Raw genomic sequence first — 19,099 nt, 5'->3', positions numbered from 1 at the left:
GGCTGACCCTGGGGGAAGGGAATGGGTTCTTAAGTTCCTAGCATCTCACAGGCCTACAGAGAAGTGCAGACTTGCGGCAGCCCTGGCTTACAGGCTCTAAGAACTGGAGGCAGCTTACCCAACCCAGCTGTGCATGCTGTCTCTTTCTTTGTCTCTCTGTCTCTGTGTGTGCGTGCATGTGTGTACACACACGTGTGTATTTATCACACAAATGCGGATGTGTGTGCATGTACATGTGTTGAGGCCAGAGGTCAACTTCAGGCACTGTTGCCTTGGCCTTCTGAGATGGCATTTCTGCCTGGGACCTGGAACTTGCTAATTAGTGAGACCCAGGAAACCAACTGATTTTCATTCCCCAGCCCTGCAGTCACCAGTATGCACTGTCAAACCAGGCCTTTTGTGCTCATTCTGTGGCTAGAACTTGGGTCTTCATGCTTGACAGGCAAGCAATTTATGGGCTAGGCTGTTTCCTCGGCCCTCTCTTGACCCATTTACCAGAAAAGGGGGTTTTCTTGATTAATGGTGAAGCCAGGCTGGCGTTCCCAGGAAAGCCTTGACTCTGGGTGCAGTGACCTCAGTGGGGTGAGAGGAGTTCTCCCCATAGCTGGGCTGGGTCCCAGCTCCACCCCCTCAGGCTATTCAATGGGGTACTGCCAGGAAGTCAGGGGCAGACCCAGCCAGCCTGTTCCTCCATAAAGGCCTGACATCCCAGGAGCCAGCAGAGGCAGGGCAGGATGGAGCGGAGACGCATCACCTCTGCACGCCGCTCCTATGCCTCCTCCGAGACAGTGGTCAGGGGCCTTGGTCCTACTAGACACCTGGGTACCGTCCCGCGCTTCTCCCTGTCCCGAATGACTCCTCCACTCCCTGCCAGGGTGGACTTCTCCCTGGCCGGGGCGCTCAATGCTGGCTTCAAGGAGACTCGGGCCAGCGAGCGCGCGGAGATGATGGAGCTCAATGACCGCTTTGCTAGCTACATCGAGAAAGTCCGCTTCCTGGAACAGCAAAACAAGGCGCTGGCGGCTGAGCTGAACCAGCTTCGAGCCAAGGAGCCCACCAAACTGGCTGACGTTTACCAGGCAGAGCTTCGGGAGCTGCGGCTGCGGCTGGACCAGCTTACTACCAACAGTGCCCGGCTGGAGGTGGAGAGGGACAATCTCACACAGGACCTCGGCACCCTGAGGCAGAAGTGAGAGGGGGGAATAGGAAAAAAAAATGGCTAGTGAGCAGAGAGACTGAACTGAGAGGGGTGTCTGGAAGGAAGGGTACTGCCATCCCCCAAGGGGAACTTCTTTGCTGCTGCATTTCATGTCTGAGGAAGGGAGAGCTGTCTTTGTTCCCTAATATGATCAGAATAGCCAGGAAGAGACTAAAAACTTCAGGGATTTGATTCCCAAAGGGAGCTGTGCACACTGGGTATCTGCATACTGAGGGAGGCTGTGGGGGGGGGGGTAACCAGAGCATGAGGCTGCAGGTGCTTTTTTTTTTCATTCACTTTGCACTGTGAATGGCCAGAGAGGTTTGTGTCCACAAAGAGGCTCTGGTCTCTGAAATATAGGAAATGCAAGAAAGAGAGGGCAGACCTGAGTGCCAGGCCCAGATGACTGTCTATGACCTGTTTTTGACCCTGCTTAAGCCATTTTGATCGGTGTCCTTGTAAAGTAGAGGTCATGATACAATCTGTCTAACAGGTTGTAACCAGGGATCAAACACTGGGGTGTGGTGCTTTGCTGGATGGTGGGCGTACACGTGTCCCTCTGGTGCAGAAGGGGCACTGGTGACAGTGAGCACATGGTGGTAGACCGCCTGTGGGAGCAAGAGCGGGTGCACCGACCCCATGAGGCATCTCAGTTAAGGTGGAAGCTCTTATCCATTCACTCTCTCAGACAAGCCCTCCATTGCTTACTCCTCCTGCGCCTCTACCAGTCCTGAGATTGGTTTGTGACAGTCCCTTCCCTCTGGAGGTTTTAGGACAGGGACCCAAGAGTCCTCAGGAAAACCTAAAGCCCATACTGTGTCCTCTATCCCAGGCTCCAAGATGAAACCAACCTGAGGCTGGAGGCAGAGAACAACCTGGCTGCGTATAGACAGGTAGAGAGATGAGCCGGACTGGGGGAGGGAGGCTGACGGCAGCCCACCAAACACAGCCCCCGAACTTAGTCCTCTGCAGCAGTTGGCTGCTTCCAAGATCCCCACAAGGAGGGGGGGGAGACAAAGCTGATAATTTTAGTGGGGAGGACTCTGGGGTCAAAGACACCCTCTCTCCACTCCAGGAGGCAGATGAAGCCACCCTGGCTCGTATGGATCTGGAGAGGAAGGTTGAGTCGCTGGAGGAGGAGATCCAGTTCTTGAGGAAGATCCATGAGGAAGTAAGACCAGGGAGGGGAAGGGAGGCCTTACAAGAAACTGCAAGGGATAGACAGACGGAGACGGAGATGCTCAGACAGGGAACCAAAAAAAAAAAAAAAAAAAAAAAAAAACCAATTGTCAGAAAGGAAAATAAATGTGAGAAAGAGTGAAGACAGAAAGACTTAGGGGGGTGTGTCCAGTATTTACTACCCCTGAAAAAATGTATTCAGACCTTCCGCCACCACGTTCTAAAAAGAACCAGGTCTTTAGTTTCTCCTTCACATCAGCTCTGTGAGCCTTGTCACTACCTCCTTCACAATGGTGAGGACATTGAAGCCCAGGGAAGTCGAAACGCACCCCAAAGTCATACAACTGAAAACCCCTCTGAGGGCCTGTCACAGTGGCACGAATTTCAGCCCGTGAGAGGTAGATGTGGACTGTTCAAAGTGTTTAAGATCAATTTCAGCAACACAGAAAAACTGAGACCAGCCTGGTCTACAGGAAAGCCTCATGTAGACTTGTGCGTGTGTCTCACACACACACACACACATACACATGCACGCACGCGCACACACACAGGCACATATATCTGTTCTCTGACCTCAGAGCCTGGCTGAAAGACATATTCATGCCTGGTTCCTGACTAGCCAGTCCTGGCAGGAAGATACCCTCAAGCTCTTATTACATGCTCATTAGACGTTTTAGTTTTACTTCTTGACAGGGCTTCACTGTGTAGCTTTGGCTGGCGTGGAACATGCGCTGTAGACCAGGCTGGCCTCAAAACCATAGAGGTCTGCCTGTTCTCACCCACTTGTTGGGATTAAAGTCATCTGCCACTAAGCCTGGCATATGCCCATGAGCCATTGCCATATCGGGTAGACAAGAGTATGAGTCTGGGAGAGCCTGAACTGTATGTAGCCTGAGCCTGAGACTTGGGCCTCTATACCCCTTCTTTTATCCTATTAGGAAGTTCGAGAGCTACAGGAGCAGCTGGCCCAACAGCAGGTCCACGTGGAGATGGATGTGGCCAAGCCAGACCTCACAGCGGCCCTGAGAGAGATTCGCACTCAATACGAGGCAGTGACCACCAGTAACATGCAAGAGACAGAGGAGTGGTATCGGTCCAAGGTACCTGTGGGTCAGCTGCCTCTTCCAGGAAGCCTTCCTGCGCCATACTGGAGAACAAGGGAAGGAAGCTAGGGAAGGATAACCTATCTAGGTGACCAGTCCTGTCCAGAGAGAGAAGACTCGCCTAGGACCACGCAGGCATTACAACTTCCCAAACTACTCTTTGTTACTGCTATTATTTTAATAGCAATAGTAGTTAATAGCCAAAAGGCTCACAACTTGCCCAGTGTCACGCAGCTCCTAAGTGATAAAGGGATAACGTTTCCTATCCTAGCCCATCTCATTAGAGAGCCTGCCTTTTTGATGCTGCTGCCAGTCTATGTCCTGCGTTACTGAACATCTACTGTGGGCCAAGTGCTTTGGTCCAGACAAAGCCAGAGTTTATACAGTATATATAGACTGTAGGAGGCAGGGAAGATGAGGGGATGGGACTTGCGCTAGACAGGCAGCCTAGATACTCAGGAGAAGAGGGAAGGGCATCTCGGGTGGAGAACAGGTTCTGTGAGGAGGTCTGAGACAGAAAAGCACAGAGACCAGAGATGTTGCTGGCCCAGGGCACCAAGCCCAGTGTGAGTTGCTGAACCTCACATGTAGGGACAGTCTGGACAAGATAAAGGCCTGAGAAGTCCTTGGGCTACAGTTGCTCCTCCGGAGGGAGCCCTGAGATCGACCGTTTTCCTGGTTTTCCAGAGATCGTGTATATTTCCCAGCCCAGGCAGCTTCCTGGTCTGTGCCTTCCGCCCTTGGGAGGCTCCAGGCCACCTTCCCTCAACCGAGGTCCTCTCTCGGTTTAGTTTGCAGACCTCACAGACGCTGCTTCCCGCAACGCAGAGCTGCTCCGCCAGGCCAAGCACGAGGCTAATGACTATCGCCGCCAACTGCAGGCCTTGACCTGCGACCTGGAGTCCTTACGCGGCACGGTGAGCACACACAGGGAGCACTGGTTGGGTGGGGCAGCTGCCACCTAAGAAGTTTCTGGAAGAGGACTTCTTAGAGGTGATGGAGCCTGGTGACATAGGCGAAGACAAAAAGGATCTGAAAAGTTGGTGGTAGAATGGGGGATCAGGGGTCGGCGCCTCGAAGCTTCTCTGAATCTCCCGGCCAAGCAATCAGTCCGTTTCATCCCGCAGAATGAGTCCCTGGAGAGGCAGATGCGCGAACAGGAGGAGCGCCATGCGCGGGAGTCGGCGAGCTACCAGGAGGCACTCACTCGGTTGGAGGAGGAGGGTCAAAGCCTCAAGGAGGAGATGGCCCGCCACCTGCAGGAGTACCAGGATCTACTCAACGTTAAACTAGCCTTGGACATTGAGATCGCCACCTACAGGAAATTGCTGGAAGGCGAAGAAAACCGGTGAGCTCACCCCAGCCCCAGAACTCCTCTTGTTCCTTTCAGTACTCCTGAGTTAGCCTTTGTATCCCTTCCCACCAGAGTGTTCAGCCTACGCACAAGAGGTTTTCAAGAAATGGCTGAAGAATAGATGGGTCCAACCACTGTTAATTCTCAGGACTGAGGACTTGAGTTATTCCTCAGACTAAGCAGCTCACCACAAGCTGGGGGCTGGAGAGAGATAGTTAGGGGTCTGAGTTTCAACATGCATCTTATGGTTTGCAATGGCTTGTAGTAGTACTCCAGTTCCAGGGGATTCAACACCCACATCTGCCATTGTGTGTGTGTGTGTGTGTGTGTGTGTGTGTGTGTGTGTGTGTGTGTATCAGTCATTATGGTGCATGCTGTAGTCCCAGTACTTGAGAGGAAGAGGCAGGCAAATGTCTATGAGTTGGAGGCTAACCTGGTGTATATATTGAATTTTAGGCCAGCCAATGCCTCATAGAAAGACTCTGTCTGAAAGAGCTGGCGGAAGAGGGGGGAGGGGGAGGAACAAGAGAGGAGAGAGGGAGAGAGAGGGAGAGAGAGAGACTATCTGACCTGGAAAAGGGCCTTGAGATTTTCATGACCAGTCCCAGTCCAGGGAAGTCCTAGGTCAGCCTTATCATCTTTATCCCTCTTCTTTCAGCATCACTATCCCTGTACAGACTTTCTCCAACCTCCAGATCCGAGGTCAGTATAGTGGGGGCCTTGTGGGAAAGGGTAATGAATCCCCTCCTCCTCCCCCAGGCCTGTGGACTGCTCTTGTGAACTGGGGTGGGGGGCAAAGAGATCCACGTTCTCCTTGAGAACCTTCATGACCCTCCACCAAGATCCTAGACAGAGCACAGAATTCTGGGGCTTGTAGCTGGTCCCTGTCTCTCTCTGCCCTGTGTCCCCACCCCCTAACTGTATCCCTGCAAAACCCAGCAAGGTCTCAAACAATGCCAGGTCTGCAAGCCCTGAACAAGCTCTGCCTTTCTGAGTGTTTTGTGTTCTTGTTCTTTTTTCCCCCCCTAACACTACAGGGGGCAAAAGTACCAAAGAAGGGGAAGGCCACAAAGTCACGAGACATCTCAAAAGGCTCACAATACAAGTTATACCAATACAGGCTGGCCAGATTGTAAATGGAGTCCTGCCAGCTCTCCGTTAGAGAGAGACGCGTGCATTTCAGTCATGCATGTTTTCCAGCTTGCCTTCTTCCTCTCAGACCTCCTCTAAGGAACTGTATCATGTCCTTTGTCCAGAAACTTCAGTGCCCACCCTAGGTCCTGGCTCTGTGTAACTAGGTTATACTGCTAGAGCTAGCCTGTGCTAAAGGTTAGGTTATTCTAACAGAGCTAGCCTGTGCTAAAGGTTAAGTTATACTAACAGAGCTAGCCTGTGCTAAAGGTTAAATTATACTAACAGAGCTAGCCTGTGCTAAAGGTTAAGTTATACTAACAGAGCTAGCCTGTGCTAAAGGTTAAGTTATACTAACAGAGCTAGCCTGTGCTAAAGGTTAAGTTATACTAACAGAGCTAGCCCATGTTAAAGACAGCATGTCCTTGGGAGCTCAAAGGAGATGCTCTGAACCTTTTGAGCAAATGCATCTGCCTCACTATATTTCTGTCACTAGGTGGTCCCCTTGGGTCTTGCAGTGCCTGTGGGCAGGCTCTGTGTTTGATTCATGTGTCCCCAGAGTTCTGTTGCTTCACTCAGTGCTGATTCAGCCCAGAGGGTTAGTTCCCTCTGGACAGCTGCTCTTGTAGTGAATAAAGCTTTGTGTTCCCTTGCTCTTCATTTTAAATATTAGCAAGTGCGACACGTTGTATTTTTCTCTCTAAGGGGGTTGGATCAAATTACATTTTACCGGTATGTGGCCCTTAAATGATTCTTAGATACAGGAGAAAATTCCATTTAGGAATATTGGCCATGCATATTGCAGAGTGTAATTGAGCATTAGAGAGCTAATCATGCTGACCAGGGAAAGGTAAGAGTGCCAAATGCTAGGCAGTCAAGGGTCACAAGAGTCCAGATAAGTGACAGAGGGAAATAGGAATGTGGAACAGTCCCATGTGTATTAATCACTAATCTGCACCACGTGGTATACCACACATTAGTGAGTTGACACCTCAACATGTCCCAGGGAAGTAGGAGAGGAAACCGAGGCTCCTGCCTTGGTACAGCCCTTGGTGGTCGGTCAGCCAGGTGCCAGAACTGAAGACAATGGCTACAGGACGGCAGCAGGATGTGCCCAGCACTGGGGGGCAGATGGGAGTCTCCAGCCTCTTCGGAAAAGCCATGCTTTTCGCTGCCCAGCCCTGTATTCATGATCCTGGGTGCATTATGGGGAAGTTGGGTGCAAGGCAGGATGTCTAGTATCCCAAGAGCCCACGGAGGCCTCCTCTCCTCGTACCTGCAGAAACCAGCCTGGACACCAAATCCCTGTCAGAAGGCCACGTCAAGAGGAACATTGTGGTAAAGACGGTGGAGATGCGGGATGGTGAGGTGAGGAAAGGTTCCAGTCGCCCTGGGGACTTTTTGAGGCTGTACTGGAGAAAGCCTAGTACTAGCTCACTGAAGGTCCTTATTAACAGCCAGGAGAGTTCTGGCAGAAGGGACGGACCTTGAATATAATTCTCCTTTCCCAACTCTTTCACGGGTGGTATGCTGAGGGTAACCTGTGTACCAGTTCTAAGTGGGACCCTTGTGGGAAGGGGAGAGGCTTTCATATTTTACTCAAAAGAACTTTACATAGAGCAAGTGGAAGAGGGGACAGACATAGAATGGTCATCTTTATTTGTTGGCATGCTAGCAGCAATGGTTACTCTTATGCCATAGTGCTCTACAAGTGGCCTTTTTTTTTCTTTCTTAATTTAATGTGTTTTGCTGCATATACATCTGCAGGCCAAAAGAGGGCATCAGATCCTCTCATAAATGGTTACAAGCCACCATGTGGTTGCTGGGAATTGAACTCAGGACCTCTGGAAGAGCAGCAGGTGCTCTAATCACTGAGCCATCTCACTACCCTTACAACTGGCATTTCATGCCCCAATTTGACCACAGCACGATGCAATCACAGTGATAATCCAGGGAAGACAGATCCAGGGCAGTCGGGGGCTTGGCTCAGGAGGCACAGCCTAGCAAACTGGATCTGGGATTACATGAGCCCCTAACTGCGCTGTGCACCTTCCCTGTCCCTGCAGGTCATTAAGGAGTCGAAGCAGGAGCACAAGGATGTGATGTGAGGTGTGCCCACCTGGCGGCCCTTGCCATACAGTGTGAGGGTCCAAAGCTCCTCCTCAGATAGTCCTGTTTGCCAGGCCCAAATCCCCACACCAGCGCCCCCCTTCCTTCTGTTTTTCTGCCTGTCTGCTGCCCAAGGCTCAGTCAGTGCTGAGCCTCATGGATGGCACATACCCTGCACCTCCAACTAACAGGATACTCACCCCAAAGGGCAGTCAGGAGGGGAAGGCCCCAGCAGGGTTGGAATTGGAAGGAAGAGGAAAGATGGGCAGGGAAACTTAACAAATCACTTTCTTCATCCCTGTTGTTATGGAAACTGTTGCCAGAGCTAGAGGTCTCTGGGAACTGGACTTTTGAGTTTCCACAGGCTGCTGGAGCAAGACAAAAATTCAGACAGAAAGGGAGTCCCTGAGGCACAGTATCTCTAGCCAGAGGCCTGTGTATCTGGAATAATCCTGATGATCTAGGAGTGGGTAGAGCAGACCTGCTACCTGGAATGGCCACTAAGACAGTCCTGAAGTGCCCTGAAGAGAGATGACCCAAGTGTGTCAACCCCACAGAGCAGTTCTGCAGGTTGACAGCCCACGGGCAAGTGGAAACTTGGATCTCAGCACTTGGCAGGCTCTATGGCATAAGTGGAGAGGGGAGGTGTATTGGAGGGTGTAGAGGAGGGCTCTCGGTCCCCCAAGTATGGATGCAGAGAGGTGGAGCCCAGGAAGCCTCCCTGCTCAGGCTGCAGGGGTACCAGTCTCGGAGGCACCAGTGGAGATCATTTGGATGTTGGAATTGGAAGTTGTAGGCAACCAACCAGTTACACTTGGCTCTGAGTCCTGGGAATCAAGGAAATGACCCGTTCTTTCCAAGACACTGAAATGGGAGAGGGACTTCTGTCCACTGGGCAGCAGCCGACCGAGTCTCTGTCATGACGGTCTATTCCTGGCTGCTCAGACCTCAGTCATTACCCTACGACTGCTGCGTCCCAACCCGGGAGAATCCACAACCATCTTTCCAAGGCTCTCCATTCCCACAATTACTGTTGTTCTCCAAGCCAAGGGCCTGGTCCCTTTCTTATGCATATACAGAATATCACCTAGATCATAGGCATCAGCCTTTGTGAGAGTTTGGGAAACTGACGTGTGTTGTGTTCAAGCAGCCTGGTGGCAAGTGCCTCCATATTAGAGCACCCTCTCTGAAGCTGATTGGTGGGCAGGTGGGAAAAATCGAGCTGAAAGTATCCGCTCAGTTGTCTTTTCCTCTCCTCTAAGGTTCCTCCCCCTTCCCAGGACATTGTCCCCCCCCCCCACTCCTTGCCACCTCTGCTCTGCTAACCTTCAGAGTAGTACTGTCACCTTTACTCACTGGGCAGAAATAAAGGCATGCGCCGTAGGCTTCCACAGAGTGGGTCTGATTTGTTCAGAAGGTGGGGTGAAGACAGACGAGGCCCAACTTGCTCATTGTCACAGAATGTCGCGAGAGCCTAAACCTCCATAGCAGCAGCTGCCTGTTAAACCCACCTCCCGAGGAGGCCAGGTGCCCGGGCCTTTGCTCCAATTCTTCTCATCCCCGGTCCCCCATCCCGGGTGTCATCATTCAACTGTGCCATACTTTCTTCATCTCTATCTCTGCCACTCTGCTAGTCTCAGAACAATTGGAAGCAGGGGACAACACAGGCTGGCTCCCTCCACTTTCCGTTCTTCTCCACCCCACCCTCATCCTGTTCAACCAGGACCCCGTGGTAGTCTTCAGAGTCAAAGCACCCCTAGTGTCAACAGCACTTACAGGTGATCAGTTCACTTCCTCCTGTGACCCGAGTGAGCTGAGAAGACTCCTGTACCTGGTCACTTCCCTCCTGACTCCATCCAATCTCTGGCCTGCCCCAGGCTCTTTCCACTTCCCAGGTTAGACCCAAGCTAACTGAAACTGGGAGGCAGGCTGTAATAGACTCGTTCATCACCCTGTCACTTGTTCCAGCCCCAAGGTGCCCACTAGAAGCCTCTGGTATCATTTAACAAACATATTGTAACATGACTGGTCATCACAGGTCAAGAAGGGTTTGGGGGGAGAAATTGGGACAACAGCGAGATTGGCAACAGCACCGACAGAGGTGAATGGCAACGAAGATAGCAGTGATGAACAGATAGCCCAACAGGGTGAATTCCACGGCTGTGCGTGTCTCGGGGTCCGAGAGTGAGGCAGGGTAGCGCCCTCGAGCTGTTACGCCCAACCGGAAGCCAGCGATCTTCAACCCTTGCAGCCAGCAGTAATAGATGCCGCGGTCACTCAGCTGGGCGAAGCGGATGTGGAGATGGTTGCCGTGGTCGATAAAAACTCTCATGGATCTGTTCACACCTTTTAGGTACTGGGTGCGGTAGAGGGGCTTACTGTCCTTATCCCAGGCCACCGCATGCTCTGGTCGGGCTCCGGGACAGGAGATGATGAGGCCGTGACCTAGTTTCTGCTCATGGAACTGAATGGGAACCTGAGGCACCCAGGGCCGGCCACCCAGTTTGGACACATAGCTGTAGATTGCCACCACACCCTCCCTGAACTTCTTCTTCTTGCAGGGTCGTTGGCAGCTCTGAATCTGCAACTCGGGCGTGTGATATTTAGCTTTTTTATACTGTTTCCATTGTACAGCTTGAGAGCCACAGGACACTACATTGGGCATAGTCTTAATGTATCGAGGTGAAAGGTCAGGGTTCTCCAGGTAGCAGAGTCCAAAGCGCCACTGTTCCCCACGCACCCCGCAGCGGTCACAGGGGGTCCACTCCCAGAAGGTAGTAAAGACGTGGAGGTTCCCATAGTACACATCTGGCAATGGCTCCTGGCCCATGTCCTTGAAACTGGCCACCATTCCTTTACTGCTCTGGATGTCCACATCATAGGCATAAAAATAGTCCCCAAGGCGACTGCCACAAAAATATAGGCCTGAGTCCTCTGGCTGGGCCCGGAAAACCACCAGGCTGAACATACGGATGCTGAAGCGTGCCAGCATACTGCTACCTTCCCTAATATGAGCAGCCTCTGTGAGCAACCGCCCATCGAAGTCTGTAAGCACTGTGGTGTGACTGCTCCCCAGGTACTTTTGGTAATACCAGACCACAGCAGAAATTTCCTCAGGTTTGCAGTGACAGGGAAGCTCAAAGCTCATGTCAGCCAGATAGGCAGCATTATCAAACATCAGAATAGCAGGGCAAGGGGTCCTTTGAAAAATGTTCTCCTTCTCCACAATTTCAAAGGCCTGGAGACTGCCCCAGGCCCACAGGAGCACTGTGGTGTGGGCCAACCTCATGCTTGTAGGAAGGAGAGTCTTGAGGGAGCCAGGGGAAAAATCGAGGCACCAAAGACCTATGGTGTTATAAAAATCATTGCTGAGAGGCCACTAGATAGAAAAAGAAAAAGAAAAAGAAAAAGAAAAAGAAAAAAAAAACAGGCAGGAAAAGAATAAACTGCAGAGAGAGCCAACGGTGAGGTAATTTATTCCCAGATGAAGTACAAGATGCTATGCTAATGCTCCAGGACCGATCTTGACAGAAAATCATTCTAGAACTTAACACTCTCAACGTTCTAGAACACTGGCACATACCCAAAAATGGGCCAAGGGAATCTAGAATGAGCTGAAAGCGTCCTCTGCCCTGCCTGCCTAAGAGAACATCCTTTCATCAATCGGAGAGATAATAGAAACCCACTCTTGTACACCTGGTCATCTGGGATGCTAGCCAGACCTGAGTCAAAGGCTTAGGGATTTCCCAGGCTCAATCTGTGGAAGAATTAGGTCCCTGAGGGGAAATTCTGCATCTCAAATGAAGGAGCATTTGCTCTTTGTTGATTAGCTGTTCATTCACTGGCTCTGGGTTATAAATATTCTGCTTAGGGGCTATGATCAGTGCTTATCTGTCACTAGGGGCTTGGCAGGCTTGAGGGGTAGGTAGCAAAACACTCAACTCTCAGCCAGTTGAGCCTTTGGCTGTCCTAGGGAGCCACACAGATCAAATTATGGGTTGGGGAAGTGGGAAAGCCCACTACTTGAAAAGGGAAGTGCTGTGGGTTTCTCACAACCGCTCTTTCAACAACTCTGCAGAAAATGCAAGGTAAACACCACAGAATTCCTTCCAAGGGGGCTGGAGAGATGGCTTAGCAGTTAAGAGCACTGGCTCCTCTTCCAGGGGACCTGGGTTTGATTTCAGTACCCACATGACAGCTCACAACCATTTGTAATTACACTTCCAAAGGCTCTAACACCCAGTTCTGACCTCCTCACATGGTGGACTTACATGAAGAAAAAAAAAAACACTCATACACATAAAATGCCTTCTGAGACCGCTGGGGAATGCTGAGGGCAGCCAGTCCTATCAATGGACCCCATACAGTCCTAGCAGCTCCTGTAGGAGCCCTTCTTCTCCCTGTAGCCCAGTAGAAGGCCCCTCCATGCTGAGGCCCTCCTGTGTTGGCCTGCTGGTGCCCATGGCCTGCAATTTCTGAAACAAGCGCTGGCAGCTCTCTTGCTCTGCGTGGCTCAGCAGGCTCAGGTTCAAGGCGAATCGCCCAGTGTTCGCTAGGCTATGCAGAATCCCTAGCACGGCCGCCCGGTCACTCAGCTTCACATGCTCAGCCAATGCCACCAGCAGCTCCCCGAGAAGTCCGAAGCCCACGTCCGTCTGGAAGAGGTGGCCCAGCTTGGGCCCCCCAAGCTGAAGCAGGGCTTGGTAGCGCTCTAGCCCGCTTCTTAAGTGTCGTCGCCAATCACGGTGAAATTCTGCAGAGTTGGTAGGCCAGAAGGGTGATTCCTCCTGCATTTCAAAGGGAAACAGGTTCAGAGCTCTTCCTGCCATTCTACAACTGTGATGGGGCAGGTAGGGGTGGGTTATGAGTTTTCATGTTAGCTTTGCAACTGTTCTCTGAGCTCAGGGAGGGCTGGTCTCTACGGCCTCATTGTCAGATGAGGGAGCTGGGGAAGGAGGGGGAAAGAGGGAGGGTGGGCCAAAGGAATCCAGGCTAGGATCTGAAGGTCTCCTTTGTACTGGGGTTTTCTCCTGAGAAAGGAAACATAGCTCTTGGCCTTCTAGAGTGAGTCAGAACTTGCTCTGAGAAAAGTAAAACAGTGTACCATAAATCTCTGGAAGAGAAAAAGAAACCAAGTAAGTGTCAAAGGTCTGACAGGCTGGGTCCCTCTCCAGTACTGCCCCATGGTCACTATACTGTCTACCACCTGACCTGGCAAGGAGCATAAAAGGACTATTGAGCATGTCTCAACTTAGTCCGACCATCTGATTGCTGTTCTGGGATTGGGGGTGTGTGTGTCTGTGTGTCTGTTTCTGTTGGCTTTCATGAGACATAAGGAAGAGGTATGTGCTGTAAGAATACAGGGTCATAGTTTTAACAGAGAAATCCTGCTGGGCTAAAGAGGCTGGTCCACACCTACCTGGGGCATTTCAGGGACCACATCTTGAGAAGTTTTATCCCGAGTAGTGTGACAGTTCCAGGGCACAAATCTCTTTCTTTCCATTTTGTCCTTTCGTTCCAGAGGTTTCAGGTGTGATGCAAGAACAATACCTCTGGGTCAAAGATAAGAGATTGAGGAATGAGCTTAGTGATTTTCTGTGCGTGGGGCAGCTATTTGACTGGACTTGTTGACAGGAAATAGGGCAACTACCACAACAGCAGCAGCCTAGTTAGCTCAGAGCCCTCCCGAACTTTAAGTGGGTTAGCTACTGTACTCAGCATTTTGTGTGCAGTAACTACTCATGTAATGATAGCAACTGTTCCTCTCTTTTGCAGACAGAATTGAGTCTCAGACAGGTAAAGGAGCTTGGGTAAGATCATCAGGTAGCAGAGGGTGGGGGCATGACAGAAGCCCAGAATGATCTGAATCTAGACGGCTTGCATTTAAAGTCTGTAGCCCACCATGACAGGAGGGCCTGAGAAAACTAGCTGCAAGCCAACCTGAACTCCTCATAGGAAGGCACTCTTTGCTCAACAGCCCGAAACTTGGCTGCGTTCTCCCTTTTGTACTTTTCGTCAGCAGCGAGGGCAGCCTGCAGCTCTTTCTCCAGAGCCTTGAAGTTGATGACATCGTTCTTCTCCATGGCTAAGACCTCGGAAGGCAAGAAGAATGCATGTCAGTGGAGGTTCAGTAATCAGGATAAAGATGATGCTCTGGAATTCTTTGCCAGAATGTGAAATGACCCAAGGCAGTCTGATACTTATCCTGGAGTGTTACAAATCTACGTTCCTTCTTTACAGGTGAAATGGAACTGTGTGGTGAAAATGTATTCAGTGCTTCTCATTAAAAACAGAACAGAAAGGTTTCCAGTTTGAAGTCTTGACTTTGTTCTCTGTTTCTAACAGTATTTTAGATACTAAGGGCTAGCTTAGCTGTAGGACTTTGCCTTGTGAATGCCTTAGATTTGATCGCCAACAAAACACAAAACCACAACACACACACCTCTATTAATTTGGGGAGGAGGCAATTTGGAGTTCAGATTTCTGATCATTCTCTCACATAGGATTTCTCTATATCAGGTTATTACCATAAAGGAACAGGGAGAGAGGGAGAGGGGGAGAGAGAGAGGGGGGAAGGGAGGGGAGGGGTGGGAGGAGAGAGAGAGGGATGCTTCTTTTATTATCTACTGTAGCTCAGGGACAAAATTTCACACTTCACTAAATGTTTTTAATAGAGAAAAAAATATCACCTAAACCAAAAGCAATGACGAAGCAGGAAGCTGAGAAGTGTCAGAAGGAGAAAAGCTCAGTGGCCTCCATCCCCAAATCCCTGACCAGGGGAGGGCTGCAGGCAAATGTGTGGTGTGTAGGTGTTATCTCCAGTCCTAGGACTCAGGCCCTGCCTATTGGTATGTGTCCGATGGGGCTGTTTTCACAGGAATCTGTGTGTGCCTGTCTGGGTTCTGACATTTACTTATCTCTTTCCGCGTCAGAATCCTGGTGAGCCGGAGCTAGGTACCATAATTCACTCATGATAATAAGCCCAAGGGCAGGAAATGAGCTGGTCCACAAGCAAATTCACAGCCACCCCCCCCCCCCATCCCAACGATGAGAAGTGGAAAGCCAAGAAGTGGTCTTGTGTTAGCCAGCCAATAATTGTACTCAAGTGTCTCAGATCCTATGCAGTATTTTGGGATGGAGAGATCTCGCTATGTAGCCTAGTTTGTTCTCTCCAAAACTTCTGGGCTCATGATCTTTCCTCTAGGCTCAGCCTAGGGAGCAATAGAGACTACAGACTCTCCCAACCCGGCCCACTTCCCTGGCAAGTTCTAAGCCTTCCCCAATTATAGAATGACTAGAGCAATCCCCTTTACTGTCCCTAAACTCTCACCCAGCAGCCCCAATCTTGTACCCCTTGTTTTCTTTTGAGAAAGCCCCTCGATCTGTTAGAACTCAGCGCAACGCCCAGCCATCAGCTACTGTTGCCTAGCAACGGCTCCACTAGCCCGCTCACGTGACCGGCCCGAAGGCCCTCCCTTTAGGCTGTCCCGGGGCGCCTGATCAGATCTGAGAATCCTCCGACCTTGTGTTTTTCTGGAGCAGTTCACGCTTCATTTTGAGTACCTAAAAGTTGGCTTTCACCGTTTCTGTCTCCGAGGTCAGAATTCCTCGAAGCTGTTCCTCAGGCAGAAGGCTGTCCTCCGAGGCGAGGCGGTCGGGCGACGTGCTCGGGGTCCTTCCTGGCGACCGGCGCCAGCGTTGTCGCGGCGTGCGGCGGAAGCGCGGGCTCAGGCGGCGGACTCGGGGCCCTCGGCTGGGTGCTCGGCGGGTGAGCTGGCCGGGAAGGGTACTCTCGGGGGTTGGGGAATGAAAGAAACATGAGCTTGGGCAGAGGCTATTTATCCCTTTCGCTTAACTAACGGGTAAATTAAATTCTGGCGAGGGAAAGGGAATGCAAGACACCAACCCCCTAACACACGCACACAGACGTTCCAGTCGGTACCCAGCGTGGTTAAGATTCTTTTCCTTAAAGGTGGCGCTGTAAAGACCCAGACCCCTGCCACTCCCCCATCCATAGGTCCCTGCTGCACCGCCAAACTGTTTCCATCTTCAAACTATTCTGCATCCAAGCTGGCTGTGATGGCTAGTGCTTAATTCTTCCGCGCTGGAGATACGGGTAGGAATATTGGTGAAGGTTCAAGGCTAAGCAGTGGGTCTGGTTCAAAAAAAAAAGTCAAACCAGAAAAGATTTCAGCATTCCTTTGAGAATCAGCGTTGTAGCGGGAAGATGCAGTTTTAGTATTTAGAGACTAGCTTTACTTAGCTAAGCATGTCGTTAGTTCACCCCATCCCACCCTCGGAAAACAGAATTAACAAAACATATTGAGGGCCTGTTTTGTCCCAGGCACTGTTGTCGTTTTGTTCCGATTTTATTATTAACGTTTGTCAGTAGCAGATGCTACTGACAAAACACATGCTCCCTAAGTACTACTCAGGCATAACCTTCATTTACTTAGGCTGAGGGTATAACTCTGTGGAGAAGTGTTTAGTAGAGTGTGAGGACCAGGATTTGATCTTAAGTACCCGACCACACACTAAGAGATTAGAGGGAGTTTTAGAGTGACAAATAGGTGACATTAAAGGAGAGGGGTGAGTTAAGTGAATTATGAAGTTAAAAATAGCCAGAGGACAATGGGACTGACAATAGTATTGAGGCAGAGATGAGCTTGGCTTGTTGGGTAAACATCTTTCTTTAAAAGTTTGTGCCATCACCTGATGGGGTTCTCAGGAGAATGCATTGCGCATAATTGTGGTAGCCTCTGAGAAATAAAAACCATAGGTCTATCAGAGTCTCCATAATGAGTTATGTTTAATTACTAGTGATTAGCACTCTGATTCTGCGTTTTATTTACAGCCATTCCTCAGCAGAACTAAACATTCCACTTGGTTACCGTTACTAATTGTCTGGGGTATTGGCCTGTGAACACATGCTCAAGGTCAGGTTTTATGTTGACCAACATTTGTTATTTGTTGTTTTTTGAGACAGGGTCTCTCATGCTCAGGATATACGTAGGATCATGGGTATAAGATCTCAGGCTAATCATACTTTGTGCATTTCTGTGTGTATGTTTGCGTTTCTGTGTAGTGAGTGAGGGTCAGGCATGCTGTGGCTTGCAAGTGGAGGTCAGAGGACAACCTTCAGGGTTTGGTCTTCATCTCTTGACCTGTTTTGAGCTCTAGGATCTCCTTTTTACTGCCAATACCAGGCTAATTGGCTCTTGAGTTTCAGAGAATCTCTGCCTCCCATTTCCTGTGGGCAGTCTAGGATCACAGACACACTACCATGTGTGGCTTTTTTGTGGGTTTCCAAGACTGAAGCCAGGTCATCAGGCCACACAGCTGGGTACTTAGTCAAGGTTTTAGGTCATGGTAATTCATTCTAGGGAGATAAACTAACTGCTTTGAGTTACATCTTCACTAGAGATGAGGCTAAGATATGATGAATCAAAGCCTTTAACCCCAGGGGCCTGTTGCTTCTCCCCGCTCTGGTTTTTGTTGCTCACAATCCATAGAGTTGTTGGTGAGAATAACAGTAGTTACCTAGCATTTGGACAGGTCCTGAAGAGAGAAGTGAGAGGCTGAAGGGCTAGGAAAACTTGAAGGGTGGGATCTAAACTGTTCCTTTGAACAGAATTTCAGTAATTGAATTGGGGGAAAATTCATTGGGATTGCAGACAATTATAAGCTAGTGTGTGGATCCTTTCAAAGAGCAGCCAGAACAATGAAATGAGTTCTTATCACAAAGGGAAAATGAGTAATTTTATAATGACAAGCATGTTTGCTGTCACCATGTTAGGGGTCAAAGTTAGAATCATCAGTGAGAATAAGTTGGCATGGTGTACCTCTTAGAGCAGGTGCAAATTCAATGCTTTGTAATCTAAAAAAGTGTCAAATTTCGAAAGTCAAGACTAGAAAACCATTCTTGATTAAAAGAATAAAGATGGGCTGGAGAGAAGCCTCAACAGTTAAGAGCACTGACTGCTCTTGTAGAGGTCCTGAGTTCAATTCCCAGCAACCACATGGTGGCTCACAACCATCTGTAATGGGATCCGTTGCCCTCTTCTGATATGTCTGAAGACAGTGACAGTGACAGTGTACCCACATACATGAAAGAAATAAATCTTTTTTAAAAACCCAGAAGAATAAAGATATTTCAGGGCAAGTGTAAGATCCTGGTTTGTGTCCTTGTTTGTGTAGTTTGACTGGAAGAGTTTTTCAGACTTTGTGAAGTCTATGTATTAGGTAGAATTACTGCTGGTACTGTTTTTATTTTGATGATTGTGTTGTGATATTTTGAGAATGTTAATTTTTTTTAAGTGAGATGCTGTAAAAATGCTTTAGCATTTAAGAGTATTTTCTAGGCAGCCCTGAAGACTTGGAGTCGGATCCTACCTAGCACTCCGTGACAATTCTCATGTTCCCAAAGAATGTCTTCCAGTGCTGTCTTTTGATACATGTACATAAGATTACACATAGACAGACGCATAAATAAATAAATTTAATTGATTAAATAAATGTAGAAAGGGGAGGTGGACCAGGCATTAGTTGTATACCCATTATGTCAGCTCTTGGTGGGGGACAGAGACACAGGAAGGCCAGGTTGGGTAATAGTGAGAACCTGTCTTTAAAAATAAAGCCAGGTGCAACTGGAAAGATGGTTCAGTGGTTATGACGACTGGCTGCTCCTTCAAAGGACTATCATCATCCACATGTTAACTTATAACTGTGAAGTTTCAGTTCTAGGGGTCTGGCTTCAGTGGGCAACATGTGCCTATGAGCATGGCACACAATTGCCTGGTACTTCTTCAATATTCTGGAGTTATAAAATATGTTATTTTTCAAATTGAAAATTTATATATTACAAACACATAAATGAGTAGGAAATTATAAGTATGATTGTGTTAAAATAACACTAGTGATAGCCTATGCTTCTTTTTGCCACTTAATTTTCTTAATAAAGGCTGGACAAAGGAAGGAAACCAATGTTTTAGAAAAAAAAGAAAAGTATTTTGAATTATTGTTAAA

General features: G+C 49.4%; 4 protein-coding genes across 6 annotated transcripts in view; 2 read left to right on the top strand and 2 right to left on the bottom strand.

Moving 5' to 3' along the window:
- Positions 1–734: 734 nt before the first annotated feature.
- Positions 735–8,443, top strand: GFAP (glial fibrillary acidic protein; the record flags this gene model as incomplete). 2 transcript variants are annotated; one of them, XM_080923844.1, is made up of 10 exons in its annotated part: positions 735–1,189; positions 2,031–2,091; positions 2,274–2,369; positions 3,316–3,477; positions 4,272–4,397; positions 4,608–4,828; positions 5,493–5,536; positions 5,872–5,991; positions 7,248–7,333; positions 8,032–8,443. In XM_080923844.1, the coding sequence occupies 10 exons, from the start codon at positions 735–737 to the stop codon at positions 8,071–8,073; spliced, it is 1,413 nt and encodes a 470-aa protein (XP_080779970.1). In that variant the 3' UTR covers positions 8,074–8,443. The 2 variants fall into 2 exon arrangements, with proteins under 2 accessions (XP_080779970.1, XP_080779971.1); XM_080923845.1 differs by lacking the exon at positions 5,872–5,991.
- Positions 8,444–10,106: 1,663 nt separating this feature from the next.
- FAM187A (family with sequence similarity 187 member A) lies at positions 10,107–11,363 on the bottom strand (the record flags this gene model as incomplete). Its single annotated transcript, XM_080922457.1, has 1 exon — positions 10,107–11,363. One exon carries the CDS (start codon positions 11,361–11,363, stop codon positions 10,107–10,109), a length of 1,257 nt encoding a protein of 418 aa, XP_080778583.1.
- Positions 11,364–12,423: 1,060 nt separating this feature from the next.
- Positions 12,424–14,157, bottom strand: DNAAF19 (dynein axonemal assembly factor 19; the record flags this gene model as incomplete). Of its 2 annotated transcripts, XM_080922933.1 has the most annotated exons (3): positions 12,424–12,861; positions 13,494–13,626; positions 14,015–14,157. In XM_080922933.1, 3 exons carry the CDS (start codon positions 14,155–14,157, stop codon positions 12,424–12,426), a joined length of 714 nt encoding a protein of 237 aa, XP_080779059.1. The 2 variants fall into 2 exon arrangements, with proteins under 2 accessions (XP_080779059.1, XP_080779060.1); XM_080922934.1 differs by lacking the exon at positions 14,015–14,157 and having other exon boundaries at positions 12,424–12,910; positions 13,494–13,516.
- Positions 14,158–15,775: 1,618 nt separating this feature from the next.
- The window catches only part of EFTUD2 (elongation factor Tu GTP binding domain containing 2), a 37,227-nt gene continuing 33,903 nt past the window's right edge, over positions 15,776–19,099 (top strand). The window contains exon 1 of the mRNA XM_080922756.1: positions 15,776–15,842. The gene's annotated coding sequence lies outside the window, so the exon portion shown is untranslated. The remainder of the gene's footprint in view (positions 15,843–19,099) is intronic.

The sequence above is a fragment of the Micromys minutus genome (assembly GCF_963924665.1).
Source record: "Micromys minutus genome assembly, chromosome: 10".
Lineage (NCBI taxonomy): Eukaryota > Metazoa > Chordata > Mammalia > Rodentia > Muridae > Micromys > Micromys minutus.
This window is presented reverse-complemented; position numbering and strand designations above follow the sequence as displayed.